Here is a 15,364-nt window from a genome sequence, read left to right as displayed (position 1 = left end):
AGTGTTTAAGCAAAAAGGAAAAATAGTAATTTCCCATAATTGAGCAGTGGAAGGACACAATTAAAGAGGCTGTACTGAGGGAAGGGACAAACACAAGATGACAAAGGCAAGCCATCGAATAAGAAGCAAGTAAATATTAGTGACAATAAAGCTAACCATTGGTAAGCAATGGGTGGGCTTTAAATCCACAGTAAGTTCTTGGTAACCCAACAGTTTTTTTGCAACCAGACAACTTGTGCTAACAACTTGGCTCATCCTAAAAGTGTTGATTATACCCAGTTTAACTCTAGTTAAGTACTGACTTCTGAAGATTGAGCTGGCGCTGACGGGACTGGAATTTACAAATTCAGTAAGCTATCTTACCGGAAGGGCAGTACGTGCGCTGGCTCGAGATCGTGACGTTTGTTTTCCTAGTGTGAAATGCTGAGTGATTGTGTATATGAAGATGTTGAAGGCTTAAAGTTACTTCGACATTTTTCAAAGTACAGTGGAGAAAAGTGAAAGAAGATAAGTCTCCTAGAAAGGAAGTTGGTTAATGAGACTTGATGGTGGTCTTCAGTGCCATCAGGCAGTCTCTTATCTTTCTCATGGGTTAGTTACTATCAGCCAGTCCTGCCTTTACCAACAATGCTCAGTATAACGCAACCTATGGAATTATAGTTATAATGAGAACGAAGTGAAAGGGCCCACCATGCATCCTACCACATCCGAAAATACCTATATTTTTTGCCTAAAAGTCACTGATTTTGCATGGAGGTCAGATGTATGCACCTTTCATTCATGCAGTCCTCAAAGTAGGCATTTTGTGACTTGAAACCATGAAGGGCCCTGATGTACAGCCATGATTTTGCAATTCTTTTTGAGCGGAAAATAGCAAATCTCTAAAATAAATCACAAAATATTATGTACGAGGCCATCCAGTCCTGAAAAAGCAATTCCTTAGAATTTGTTAATTCAGAATAGCGAATCATAATTAAGGAATACGTATCATTGGCAGATTACACGGCATGTCGGATTGTGCAGTGTTCCTTTTCAATGCCACATGGACATTATAAAACTGTAGATTGCCCACACTGAGGAATGGTCCCTAGGATAGCAGTAGACACCATCCATTGCAGAAGGAGGAAACATCTACCTGCAGTGAAGTCCACCTTGCTGGGTTTTCATCTGTGGTAATATTACCCTCAGCATTAGTTACATTACCACCAGCTGAAACTGACTGACTACCAGCACTAGAGTTTATGGGGGAAGCTGTAGGGTGAACAATGAGGGCATTTACCACCCAACACAAGATAACCTTTGACCTGATGTTGAAATGGATACTAGCTACACCCCCACCTGGCTTTCAGTGACTGGACTTCTGGCCATGGATGGTGTTTTGCCATGCAGGAGCACCGTCCCTATAATTAAATTATTATATATATGTATAGCTGCAAAACGTTACTGCCCGCCTTTATATTGCACCAGTGAAAGTATTTGTTTCTAAATGCTAATGTTGATGTATTCTGTTGGGTGTTATGTTGTAGCCTACCGTGATTTTCACTTCAGTGATGGTAATGCATAATTGGAAGGTGCCCAATCATACATATGACCCTTTTTGCAACAAAAGGTTGCCTAGTAACAAATGGTGTGTGTGTGAAAGGCCAGCCGGCCCATCACACAGACCCAGATTCTTCCATTGCTGTTTTCTTTGTGGATGTAATTAGGTTGGTATTTGTAAAATGCTCGAACTGAGTGGAAGACAATTTAAACCAAAGCAATCGTTGGGAACGAAAATTCTCTGGTACTGACATTTTGCCTCCTGTATTTTCTCCTAGGTATTGGGCTAAACAGCTCCCCGGTTGGACTAGCTGCGTACATTTTGGAAAAGTTTTCTACCTGGACCAATGCAGAGTTTCGTAATTTGGAGGACGGGGGCCTAGAACGGTATGTACTTGAGATGTGCGTCATCATAGATCTTAACACCAAACACACAGGTTGTAAGGACCATATAGTGTTGCTATCATGGTCTGTTAAACAGTGAAGCTAAGCTGGTGGGCTCATTCTGCTAATAGTCACTGTTGGGTTCTCCATCTCCCACTTTTGCATAGGCCCGTCTCTAGAGTATGTCTGTATCTTCTTCAGTTACCTTCACCACCTTTCATCTGGTGATATTTACAATATTATACATATCAGAGTCCTCACCTAACAGTACGATCTCAACAGAGGCTCCAAAGCTAGGTCAGCTCTCCAATACGAGATCTGAGAAGGTAACTGCATCTTGCTATATGAACTACTAGCTCTAGCCGTCTCTCGTCATCGGCCACTGTGAGTCCATATCCCTGTAACACAAGCATACCGTAATAGCTTCGAAGCTGCCCGACTGTATGTGCAAATACAACATGTGTCCTTGTTCACGCTTTGTCACAACTGAAGCAATGAACTAGGCCCATATGCACAGAGATATACTTCATTTGAAAAAGCAGTCATTGTAACTTGATCATTAGAAGATTATTTTTGTAGAACACTGAATAACCCATGACCCGTGTTTAAGCTTATTTTAACAATTGACCAGGAATTATGCTGATGGCAACTGTGCTTGGGAACGTCTGAGCAAAGTGGGCTGTAGTTGTCAATTTTTTTTAAAGATTGCAACAATTTGTTGCTATGCACAACTACCAGGTTGGGTTAAGACCCTTCTGTAGCACGAGGAAGTAACCGAACAGGCAGTGGTAATCATCCATTGTTAGGTCAAGCCTCCAGGCAGTGCATCTGTCTTAAGTTGTGAAAAACATTGTGTTCTTACCAAGACTATACAGGGGTTTGGACCCCCACCCCCAATTGCATACCTTTGGTTAGCTTTCCTATCAACCTCATTTGCCTCTTTCTTATATGCGTCCCAGCTTGTCATTTCTCGGTTTGTCCCTCCCTTGGAGCATAGTCTCTTTACCATCTGCTTTTATTGACTGGTGTTTATACTTCCACTTCTCCCTTTTCAAGCACTACCTTCTTCTTTTTGCTTAAGCACTCCCAGAGAACACATTTGTTTTCCATATGTCTCCCTCGTGTACTTCCCTCCCCCTGCACTCTGTAGTGCTCCCTACCTCCTCTGTGTTTCTCCCCACCTCCTCTGTGTTTCTCCCCATGTTGCACTCGCTCGTGTCCCCTTACCTGTTGCTTTCTTGCCCTTGTGTTTTATCTTTCCACACCTTGATTTTGCTTCCCTCAAACCCAACCTTTGTGTGGCTTCCCACACCTGCACTTTAAAAAAGCATTTCCTTGCTTTTTATTTACTGATCTAACTCTGATCTTCAAATAAAATGAAAAAAATACGTAGCCGTGTGTTAGGCTTTTTACCTATTTAGCCATGCTGATGATCTACCTGTTTGACACCGTCTTTCAAAGATGGGCAACTTTAGTTGCTTGTGGCTTCTGTCTCCTGTTATCTTTAACCTCTACAAAGAAACGTTCAGAGTCCCTCTTGACAGTGTAATCCACAGACATTCCAAAGACAATCACTTCTATCTGAACATCTCCATAGGTATAGGCCTCACTGACTGAAGAACCCCTTTGTTCTGATCCTAACCTGGATATCCGCGACCTATGTCCAGCTGAACCTAGTCAGAACTGAATTAATTGTCATGGACAACAGTGCAAGACGGGCTCAGATGCAAAGTTGTCTCTCCTATGTGAAGCGGAGTGACACCGCAGTCCTGTGGCGTCACCACTTACATCAGCTTCTAATTCAGGACCCGGATTCCCAAGAAAATTCACATTCAGTGGTGCCGGCTTTTGTTATGTAGAATAACACACTGCCTCTCCAAATAAGACCACAGAATGACTCTTATCCTTTAGGGCCTCAACAGGGAGCAACGCACCCCCATCTTCTGTGGACCAGTGCTGGTTGCCTGTTGACTCCCACATCTTCTTGATGACATGTTGCATCACCAGGAGAGTCACCAACATACCTGGTTAAATGTGAACCTCAAGCAGCCAATGCTGCACAATCAAGAAAGAAAAGAGCAGTAATCAAGTGTTCTCACTCCAAAGCCCTCCTGCTCCGTGCACCCGGGCTCTAGAAGGTCCAAACAGTCATTCATGCATTCTGAAAGGAGCTGACGACTCCTCTCTGAGAGCAACCCCTTCCCATCCTTCAAAGCCAAAAAGACCCGTCCCTTCCTTTACACTTCTACACAATCATGAATCATTCCCTTTCCTCCTGGCAAAGTTTTCATGTAAACTGGACTGCTTAGTACGGTGATAACTTGCTCCTTAACAATGTAATTTTGTGATTAGAGCCAAATATGTACCCTAGAATGGAGGGTATGGTTAGAAAGTCCACAGAGACCTGGCTATGATCAAGGAATGGAGCAAAAAAAATCAAAACTTTTCCTAGCTCCATCTGAGGGACTGAGACAAAGCTGCTCCACCGATCTGCAGCCGCCGCCTCTGCTTCTGACCTGCAATAACAAAAAAAAAAAAGTTTGAATGGGAGGAGTGATCGTGCTGTGAATGTGCTGGCTGCCTTCCTCACAGGATCACTGTCTACCAATGCCCGCCAAAAAGCCTTAATCACCTTAATTGATTACACAATTGTCTTTGGCTGTTGCCTAATGTCCTTTGTAAAGACGCTGGTTGGATGTCTTCTCTGCTACACCAACGTAGCCTAGTAATGGCACGATGACTGCAACCTTGAGTTGCATGTGTACTCCGGCATCACTGCAGACCAATACAATGTAGTGGAATGCAGAAACATTTGTTGGTGAATCCAAGGGCAATAAATCAATCAATCAGACAGGATTTGTAAAGCCAACTAATCACCCTCGAAGGTCTCCAGGTACGTGCAGGTCTCAGCAGCTCATCCAAATTGCCAGGTCTTGAGGGTTGTACGGAATGAGAGGTGATGGTCCGGGGATGCGTGGGGAGGATGTTCCAGCTTTCTGCTGCTTTGTGGGAGAAGGCACATCATCCACATGTGCCTCGGTGGAATGTGTGGAGTGTGGGCAAGCGATAGGCAGTCTTGGCCATTGACTTCAGTGATTTTTCTTTTCCCCTACAACATGAATATACGTGGTTTCATCACTGAAAATTCAGGGCCAGTGAGCTGGAATTGGGGTGGCCCCAGTACATTCCTGAGAGTGAGGTAGCTCTCTTGTCCCAGTGGGCATTCTGGGCAGGGAAAGATCATCTCAGGAGTTGCTGCCTGCCGCACCTCTAACCAGGAGTTGAGCCTTCATAGTTCCTCTGCTCTGTGATCAGCCTGACACATAAGCAGGCTTAGATTTGCTCTAAATTCTGGACTTAACTGATTTAACTCTTTATCATTTGCCTCTTCTGCGTTACTACTGACTGATGCAATTTTTTATTCTTTCTGGATTTGTACCCAATTATATTCCTGCATTACTCTCTGTAACCATGTTGGGGTTTTATCTTGGTCTACACAGGGCTCGGCTGCCCTTTAGGACAAGATTGCACATCGGAATTACCCCAGATCCAATAATATGTTTTAGTGGGGTCCACCCAGGGGTGATAGAAGAGTGATTTGCAGAATCTGCTGGACTCAAGCAGTTGGGATAAATGATGTATTGCGCTCACCCAGGATAGAGCTCAATAGCCCACAGCTTGCTCTGCTTACAGTCGACCATGGCAGATGCCCTCTATGGGTTGCTCTTTTATATTTCTTGTCTTTGTTGGTTTGAAATTCTAGAATTATTCTGCTGATTAGTATAGGAAAAACCAAGGTCTTTAATTCCTTCCTTACTTTTCAATGAGCTTGTTTGATGTCTTTGCTGGGGACCGGTCATAGTGTTGCGACTTGTACAGAAAACTTGTACGGAAAACAGGGTCCTGCACTCATTTTCTTGTAAAAGGGCATGGACAACTTAGATGAAGGTCAACAATGCAGTGTTCTGTGCTGTGATTGTTTGGAATTGAGCTTGAATGGCCACTTGGATAATGCAAAGTGCATTGAAGGTAGAATGAAGAGCTTCAAGTGCTCTTGACTTTGTTACAAAGAGTCAGGACTAGGCAAACTGGTATAAGCTTTTCTTGAACGAGAGAGGCAAGTGGGTAGATAGGTAGAAGACTGAAGCAAACCTCCAACTTGTTCTTAAACTCTTTGACATATTGTCTCTCTGTGACCTGTAAAAACTACATCAGTGTCACCACTACTGCATTGGTCAAAATATCTGATGACTAGATAAAGCTCAGTGTGTCCAAGACTGTCTTTCTTACGAGGCTTGTTTAGCTCCACCCTTGATTAGGCAGGTAAATAACTTTTCAATTGGACTACACATTAGTTTTGGATGAGATAAAAGGATGAGACAAATTACCTTCTTAAATACCTGCTTTTTGTAAAATTACAGATAAATGTGCATACATACTTGTTAAAGTGTAATATATTCCAACACTTTTTCTGTTTAGGAGCTTCTCTCTGGATGACCTTTTAACTAATATCATGATTTACTGGGTGTCGGGCTCCATCGTCTCCTCCATGCGGTTCTATAAGGAGAACATTGGAGAAGGACTTGGTAATCGGAAGCATGATCGGTGAGTATGTTCAACATAATGTTTCTTTCGTTTTCCTGGGTAGCCCTACCCGTTACTTAGCTAGATGATCAGCTAAATGCAAGAACATCCATTTAAAAACTAGCTAACCCATTGGTAGAGGCACTGACGTTGCCAGATTGGCATCCCTTTGACTTCAATTTGTCTACTTGAACTGATTTTGCTCCTGTGTATCTTTACAGCTGATACCCCTAGGGCAAAAGAATGATAGGAGGCTGGGCATGTGGTGCACAAATTTCCAAAAGTGGTGTCCTTATTGTTCATCAAAGTGACAAAGTTCAGAGTCAATCCGGGTGCTCAGAAAGTAGGCCAGCCACCACTTCTCCAATAGTTGATAAGTCCGCCAACAGAAACAACACAAGATTCCAAGCACTCTACCAATATATCACAAAGGATGCTGTTGCGTGTTCTTCTTCAGTCATGTGTTATTCCTCCATCATGAAGTACTGTTATTCATTGTCTTGATTTCATCACCAGATATTCATCAATTAGCAACAATAGCCAACACGTGTTTCATCCACATAGCTGTAATTAGCAGATTTCATCAGGGCTACAAATTTCAAGAAAACACAACACATAAGGAATACTGTCTGGTGCAAGGTACACACCGTCACCAAAGCCACTCCTTACTGATGATCAGTGCATATCACTCTAATATGCATAAGAAAGTTTGTTAATAAAAGAGAAAGCTAGTCCCATCAGGATGCCAGTTTGAGAGCCAAAATAAAACATAAAATAAAAGTAATTAGAGATAGGATCTAAGAATGATCCTGGTGTATACACAGGGCACATGCATTTAAGAATGTATGTCGCAATTTTGATAGACTGATCACAATTTCTAAAGTGTCTGGATGCACCAAAAGGGACAACTTGACGAGACAAGAACAGCATGCATGAAAAAGCTTCAGCAGGACAAAGAGATTATTAGGGAGGCAGACAAAGGGGGGATGTGTTGTTATTATGAACAGCGTGGATTATGAAGAAGAGGTTTATAGTCGATTTAGGGATACATCTTGTTATGCATTATTTGAAATTATTCCCATCCCCAACATTACCAAGAAAATTAACACAGAACTTAAAACATGGGATGACAATGAGTTACTATCATATCAAGAATTCTTATATCTGAAAATTGAGAAACCTAGGTTTCCTTGTTTATACACACTACCCAAGATACACAACGGGGTTACTTTCCTGCCGGGTAGACCTACTGTTTCTTGCATTGGTGGACCCACGGGGAGATTATCGCAATTTGTTGATACTTTTTTAAGACAATTTTTTCCTCAACCTACCAGGATATATAAAGGATACGAAACATGTGCTTAATATGTTGTGACACATCATCCCCATAGTTTCTTTAGATGTTGTAGCTCTATACACTAACATTCCACTGGAATCTGGGTTGGAAGCTGTGAGACCAGTGGAGTTGTTTTCACATATTGAGATACTCCACTTAATTTTAAATAATGTTTCTATTAATGGCAGTTGATATCATCAAATTTGCGGGACAGCCATGGGTTCCAGGTTTGCCCCTACTTACGCAAACCTTTTCATGGGTTGGCTTGAAGAGGGACTGATCTGGGGCCCTGGTGGTGCTAAGTGGATTGAACACATATATTACAGAGGTACATTTATTGATGATATTTTCATGATATAGACCGGTACAATAAAGCAACTCCATGATTGTGATGTAAATCTAAATGCTAATAGTTACAATATGTCCCTTACACTCAGTCACTCTAAAGAAATAAACACTTCCTGGATGTAGAACTCTATGTTAAAGATAATATGCTTTTGAGCCGCATGTACAGAAAAGAGTTGTCATGTAACACAATTTTACAAGCATCAAGTGCACACCCTAAACACCAGATTGCGGCTATCCCATATAGGGGGATGGTTAGGGCTAAAAGGAAGTGCAGTACGGATGAGAATTAAAACAAAAATGAATGTTAACATAACACCACAGTTTTTAATAAGAGGCTATAGCAGAGGGACAGTATTGAATGCTAGTAGAAGAGCTTTGAATTTAGAGAGAAGGGATACCCTCAAGGAGGGCAAGACTAGAACGTCTACCTTTGACAAAGAAATAAGACCAGTTATTATTTAAGGTAACAACATAGACATATTGTGTAGAGTACTTAAGAGAGACTGGAACTTATTATATGATGAAAAACTGAGTCCCTTTGTACACGCTAGGCCCTATTTGACTTTCCAGAGGGGTCAGACCATTAGGAATTTAGTGAGTCCAAGTTACTCTTTTATCCAGATGAAAGAAATAGGGTGGTTGAGCAGGACTAATGTGTTCAAATGTGGCCAATGCAGGATATGTAGAATAACAAGAGACAAAACCTTAATGTTCAGTTACAATGGGAGTTGCACTTATAAGATCAACAACAATATCAATTGTGCCACCAAATTTGTTGTATATGTATTGATTTGCAGATGTGATAAAATATACGTGGGCAGTACCATTCGCCCACTAGGTGAAAGAATAATGGAGCACGTAAAGGCAGCCAAGTAAGATAATTGGAAATCACCCTTTGCATCTCAAACATTGCAATGTGCTAAGCAAGATACCTATCGGACTTTCACATTTCATGGTATTGAACTAGTTAATATGGATGCTAGGGGAGGGATGTGCAAGCTGAAACTGAGAATGCTTACTTCACTTTTCCAGAAAACCATTAGATGCAATGGGTGACGATGCTGCCACACATTTTGAATCGGTCGGTACTGTTTTTGGTTTACATTTTGTTAACAATATATCCATAGCGACATTTGGTAGTCCTCTTTATTTTTAGTGTTGGTAGACACATTAGCCCATATTTATACTTTTTTTAGCGCCGCATTTGTGTCATTTTTTGACGCAAAAGCAGCGCAAACTTCCAAAATACAATTGCCTTTTGAAGTTTTGCACTGATTTTGCGTCGAAAAACGACGCAAATGCGTCGCTAAAAAAGTATAAATATGGGCCATAGTATCTATGACAATGGTTCCCCTCTCATATTATTTTTCATTAGTGGTGATTAGAAATACTCAGCAATAGTTTAAGGTGGATTTTCCTTTTGATATAATTGAATATACTAGTATACAAGAGATTACCCTTTTAAGATGGAGCTTACACTTTTTCTGTAGCTATGAGACTTAGTCCTTTGTTGACGTCCCTGATTTGTAGTAACCTACAAATATGATGGCCACGCAACACGCCAGTTTTGCAGCCCTTGACACTCCACGTGGCAAGATTGGATTACCTTCTAGTGATAGTGGGCTTTTGGGGGTTTCATACACATCCTGGATGCTATTATCATAAACTTTTGGCTCGTAGATGATGTTGAGTTTCATGAGTTACAGAACTATGTACTTGCGCCCTATCTGACAGGATACTATATTTACTCGATATTGTGCAACACTAGTTAGGTGAGTGTGCACTAATGGATGTACTATGTATTATGGACCCTAGAGTCAGAGGCTCTGTCTTACAGATAGTCAAAGATTGTTACCAAGTGCTCAAGTAGCACAATTTGGTGTTAAATTTGGATTTAGAGGTGAGTAGCATGATTATTATGCTACGAATTGAGTTCTCACCACTTAACCGAAGTATATAGAGCAGCATGCTGGGGACACGCGCACGCTCGCACACACACACACGCTCGCACACACACACACGCTCGCACACACACACACGCTCGCACACACACTCGCACACACACACACGCTCGCACACACACACACACGCTCGCACACACACACACACGCTCGCACACACACACACACACGCTCGCACACACACACACACACGCTCGCACACACACACACGCTCGCACATACACACACGCTCGCACATACACTGATGCTGGTGGTGAGCACCGTGGCTTTACTTGATTCTTATTGGACTTGAAGTTGGGTTGTTATATGCACATGCCATGCACCTCTATCTTTCTCAGATCCTATCTGTAATTACTTTTTTTTGTGTGTTTTATTTTGGCTCTCAAACTGGAATCTTGATGGGACTAGCTTTCTCTTTTATTTAGGATATGCACTGACCATCAGTAACAGCACATGGGGTGATGGGGTGCACCTTGCGCCAGAGAGTTTTCCGTATGCGTTGTGTTTTCTTGACATTTGTAGCCCTGATGAAGTCTTCTAATTACTACAGCTATGCAGATGAAACACATGTTGGCTATTGTTGCTAATTGATGACAATCTGGTGATGAAATCAAGACAAAGAATAATGGTACTTCATGATGGAGGAATAAAATGTGAATTGAAAAAGAACACGTAACAGCATCCTTTGTGATATATTGGTGGAGTGCTTCGAAACTTGTGTTGTTTCTGTTGGCGGACTTAACGACTATTGGAGAAGTGGTGGCTCGCCTACTTTCTGAGCACCCGGATTGACTCAGAACTTTGTTACTTTGATGAACAATAAGGACACCACTTTTGGAAGTGTGTGCACCACATGCCCAGCCACCTACCTTTCTTTTGCCCTCGGGTATCACCTGTAAAAATACACAGGAGCAAAATCAGTTTAATTCGACAAATTAACACAAATACCACAGGTGATCCAGGCACCAGTGCCTGTGAAGGAAAACAAGATAGCAGGAGGGCAAAGCTCCTCAAATTTGGAGTCAAAAAGGGGGCAAGTTGAGTGAATGGAACTGGTTGCCTATTTACTGAGAGTCAGACTAGAGAGTAGATTGAAGTGTAGCAGAGGAGAAAATGAACAGAGTAACCAAGGAGAGGCAGAAGTCGTGGTACATGGCACTCGTGATAAAGTGTAAAAGCAGACCTCTAAAATTTTGAAAGCCCCAGTTAACTAAACCTAGAGAAAAGCACCCACACCTGACTTTGCCACTGCTGATGACAAATTGAATGCTCAAGGCATTTCCTAGCAGCCCGTCTTTTTCCAAACTGGACAGAAAATTACATAAGATGAGTGGAAGAGTGACTGCTTTGCAGGGAACAACAGAGGCTAAGAAGACATGGAGATTGACCCATCATCAAAACGCATGGGCTTGCAGAAGTGACATCTTGCACTTTTGATCCCCAATGACATCATGGGGTTGACACCTTGTCCCACTCTCAACCCAACAACCTATTTCCTCCTCAGTGTTTTTTGGAAGGGCAAACAGTGGAAACTACAGATAGTTAACAGGACTAGTAGAGTGCTGTTTATTTCCTGTTCCTCCTGCTGTTTTTATGACCCTTTAAACCATAGGTGTCCAAGACAGTGGCAGGAGTACCAGAGATCAAGCAAGGGGTATCACATGGTACCCTGAATTTGGTACCCATGATCCAAGAAATGGAACGATAGATACAAGATACAGTCAAATCTGTACTTTCAAACAATGAGCAGCAAAAAAATAATCTATCTTGAAAGAATACAGAGCACTGATCTGTATAATAAAGCAGAAATGTTAGAAATCGAATGAAACAGGTTAGATTAATTGGCTTCAGCCCAGACAGAGTCGGGGACTTTTGTTACGGCATGATATTCTAATAAATTCCACTGTCAGCGAAGATGACCCGCCGCGTATATACATTTACTGTGAGTTGTAAATGAGCTTCACCAAAACTACTCAGGTGGCAGATGGAATAATTCCCATAATGGTGGGTTGTGCAGACCAAAATGGCAAAAATAGGGCCCGGAACCAAGTGAGCTTTGGACTTACTGAAGTCCCTGTAGATGCCTAAAGACGATGGGGGATCTATGTTTAACCTTTCTATCTCGCTGCCATGGTCAACTTGTTCTTCTGTCCGCCACACCTCTAGGGGATTGGTGTAGACTATAACAGACAGACCACGGTGGGAAACAGTATTGGGGCCTCTTCTAAGAGGACCTAAGTAGAAAGTTTCCAACATTTGAAACCACATCACGCAGGAACTAAGGGTTTGTGTGGCAAAATAGCACCATCATAACTGGTGGTGAGGAAAGATGGTTTTTACAATCAAGACTTACAATAATTTACTCACAAACATGGTGCAGAGATTTTTTTGTCATTTATTTATTGAGAATTTCAAGATCAGTGTTCAGCACTTGGTTCATCATCTTTTCTTTGCATTAATGCATTGTGTTCTACAAGAACAAACTTCTGACGAGGGAGATTATCGCAGAACAAAACAACAATGGCCCACATTGCAGGGAGTTTGCTCCCTGTGCTTTTGGGCCATTTTGTGTTCTCCCAGCAAGAGAACTCCATGTCTCGTATGATGATTCCAGGTAGGGAATGAAACTCACGGTTAACCCCGCCTTAAATAATGCAGGGTGACCAAAACTATGACACAGTGGTCCTGTGGGTGTTTTATGTCACTATTTGGATCGCCACAATTTTGGATTTCTATAACTTTGGTGTAGTAAGTACCTTATACACTTGTCCGAGATTTTTGTACTTCATTTTTTAAAGTTTAAAATGTTTCTTATTCATTTAAGTAGTATCTATATTGAATGATTCATTTGTAATATTTAAGTGTAAATCTTCACTTTAAATGTACCTATGTATATATTTAGGGTTTGTATATATACGCATATACCTTCTTTCTCACATTGAAAATGAAAATAAATGGGCAGAACTCCACCAGACCATAATCAAACCACTATCTTCCCTCTTAAGGACTAAGGAGCATATTTACAATGAAGTGGTGCAGGGCAGAAATGCACCGTATTTATGAAAACTCTGCATTTCTGTCCTTTCCCCCTTCACTGGCTCACAATTTGCTGCCTAGCGCTAACGCAGGCCCCCCGCACCATGGTGCAAGGGGGCCTGTGTTGCATGCAGGATTGTTTTTATGCAGTTAGGGGCACCTTCCTGCACAAAAACAATCCATGGAGGCGTTTTCCTTTTTCAGTGTGTGCTGCATTCTGCAGCATACATAGAAAGAGGAAAAACGAGGAGAAATAAAGGTATTTCTCCTCGTTGCACCTGCTCTGGGAGGCGTAAGATTTTGATTCATTACCAGGTTTACATTGCCTTGTAAATTTGGGAATGCGTCAAAACCCATGGGTGTTGAGTTGAAAAACCCACCGCAATGCCCATCGAACGCCCCGCTGATGCAGTGTAAGGCAACGTAGCAACTTGCACTGCGTTGCCTTACACCATATCTATGAGGCCATAAAAAGCCACTCAAAGTAGCTTTGAGTGGTCCTGTAGATCCGGGTCTACGCTCAGGGCCGTCGTAGCGTCAAACAAAGTGACGCACCAACGCCGCAAGGGGCTTGTAAATTTGCCCCTAAGAGCCAACATCTGCTTCTGTTAATTCTGTGCATATCAAAAACATGTGACATGGAGGATAGACTTTATCAAGGAGCCAGACTTCAGGGCGCACTTCGCCTAGGTCTTAGGTGTATTTCCAAATTTCTGCAATTGAAAAGAACCTGCAGTGAACTTGAATAATAATAAAAAAATAATTAAAAAAAAACTTTCAGTTTTAACAAATCCTCCTTCCCAATTTCTCTTTCTGTCAAGTGGGTCATCAAAAGTGTGCACATGAAGACATAAATAAAATTGTGTGCACCTTAGATTGGTGGCCCTGACCACTGTTCTAAGTCATGGCGTTTTCCATTTCTATAATAAATTAAGCAAATATGTCATTAATAATGAGAGCTCAATGTACTGTTGGCCAGCTTCTTACTCAAATCTCACCTGTTGTTTCTGAAGAGTGTCTAGATGCAATTAAGTTAGGCAATGTGCACTGAATAAACACCGAAGGTATACAATGTATTGCTTAGTCACTACTGAGTATTACTTACAGTTCCGATTATATTTATTTGCAGGGTTAAAGTGAAGGTACCAACCGGGGTGGCATCGTTCCCAAATGAACTGTTACATGCACCACCCGTGTGGGCGGAGAAAAAATTCACAAATATGGTCTCATTCACCGACATGCCCCGTGGGGGCCACTTCGCAGCTTTTGAGCAACCAGAAATTCTGGCCGCAGACATCCGCCAGTTTGTGGGGAAAGTGGAAAGAAAGTAACTTCCAAGATGAGGAGGGTGTTTCTGGTGCGCAGCCCAGCTTCCGTGCATCTAGCCAAGTGTGCTCAACCTCTGTACTGGACCATTCGTTTTTTCAACAACGCTGTAACGCAGGAAGTTTAAGAAGTTAGCAACATCCAAACAGGAAGTTCTTGTGGAACATTGAGGAGTGTGTTTTTGGATCATGCTGTAATCATGTAATCTTACAAACACAATGTACAGTTAAGAATAGCATATTCTAGTGTAGACCAAACCACCACAGCAGACATTGATTCGACTGTTAATGTAGTTTCTAATATAGCACTTAGCATTATAAGTGTTTCTGAATTTCATTAAAACTATATATATATATATAGGCCTCTCCATGTAATTCTTTTGTGTTCATTTAAGTTAATTTCCTCAGGAGAGATTTGCTTAGTTGAAGACCAGCTTCAAGACGACAATTTTCTCTCTGCAAACACATGTCCTTTTTCAGCCGTAGGTTTTATTGATTCTACTAAAAGATTTACAAGGATGCAAGATAAAAACATTAATACTTCTGATGTGAATTTAGTAAAGTTTCATGAAGTTGCTGAAGTGTCTTTTACTGCCACCAAAGGTGGCTTCGTAGTGACTAGTGAGATGCTCCGCAGTGTATCTTTTAAACCATGTTTGGTCAGTGTCGTGTGGTCTGTTCTAAAACGAATGATATAATTCAGCAAAGGAGTAAACTAGTAGTAGAGAAGACCATTAAGCCTGTGAAGTTCTAGGTCGTGGCAGTCTAACTGGTGTGTTAAAAGCCTTACCATTGAGAAAGCCAATGTTTTTGGCTTCTTGAACGAGCAAATAAGATTACTTCTTTTAGGA

The 15,364-nt window shown here is 41.7% G+C and overlaps 1 protein-coding gene across 2 annotated transcripts in view; it reads left to right on the top strand.

Annotated features, from left to right (window-relative positions):
• Positions 1–14,873, top strand: part of EPHX1 (epoxide hydrolase 1) — a 162,579-nt gene extending 147,706 nt beyond the window's left edge. For both annotated transcript variants that reach the window (XM_069236188.1, XM_069236189.1), the window contains exons 8-10: positions 1,818–1,926; positions 6,403–6,528; positions 14,318–14,873. In XM_069236188.1, the coding sequence (XP_069092289.1) occupies positions 1,818–1,926; positions 6,403–6,528; positions 14,318–14,519 (437 nt within the window). In that variant the 3' untranslated portion in view covers positions 14,520–14,873. The remainder of the gene's footprint in view (positions 1–1,817; positions 1,927–6,402; positions 6,529–14,317) is intronic.
• Positions 14,874–15,364: the final 491 nt, after the last annotated feature.

Source organism: Pleurodeles waltl, chromosome 5 (genome assembly GCF_031143425.1).
Source record: "Pleurodeles waltl isolate 20211129_DDA chromosome 5, aPleWal1.hap1.20221129, whole genome shotgun sequence".
Taxonomy (NCBI): domain Eukaryota; kingdom Metazoa; phylum Chordata; class Amphibia; order Caudata; family Salamandridae; genus Pleurodeles; species Pleurodeles waltl.
This window is presented reverse-complemented; position numbering and strand designations above follow the sequence as displayed.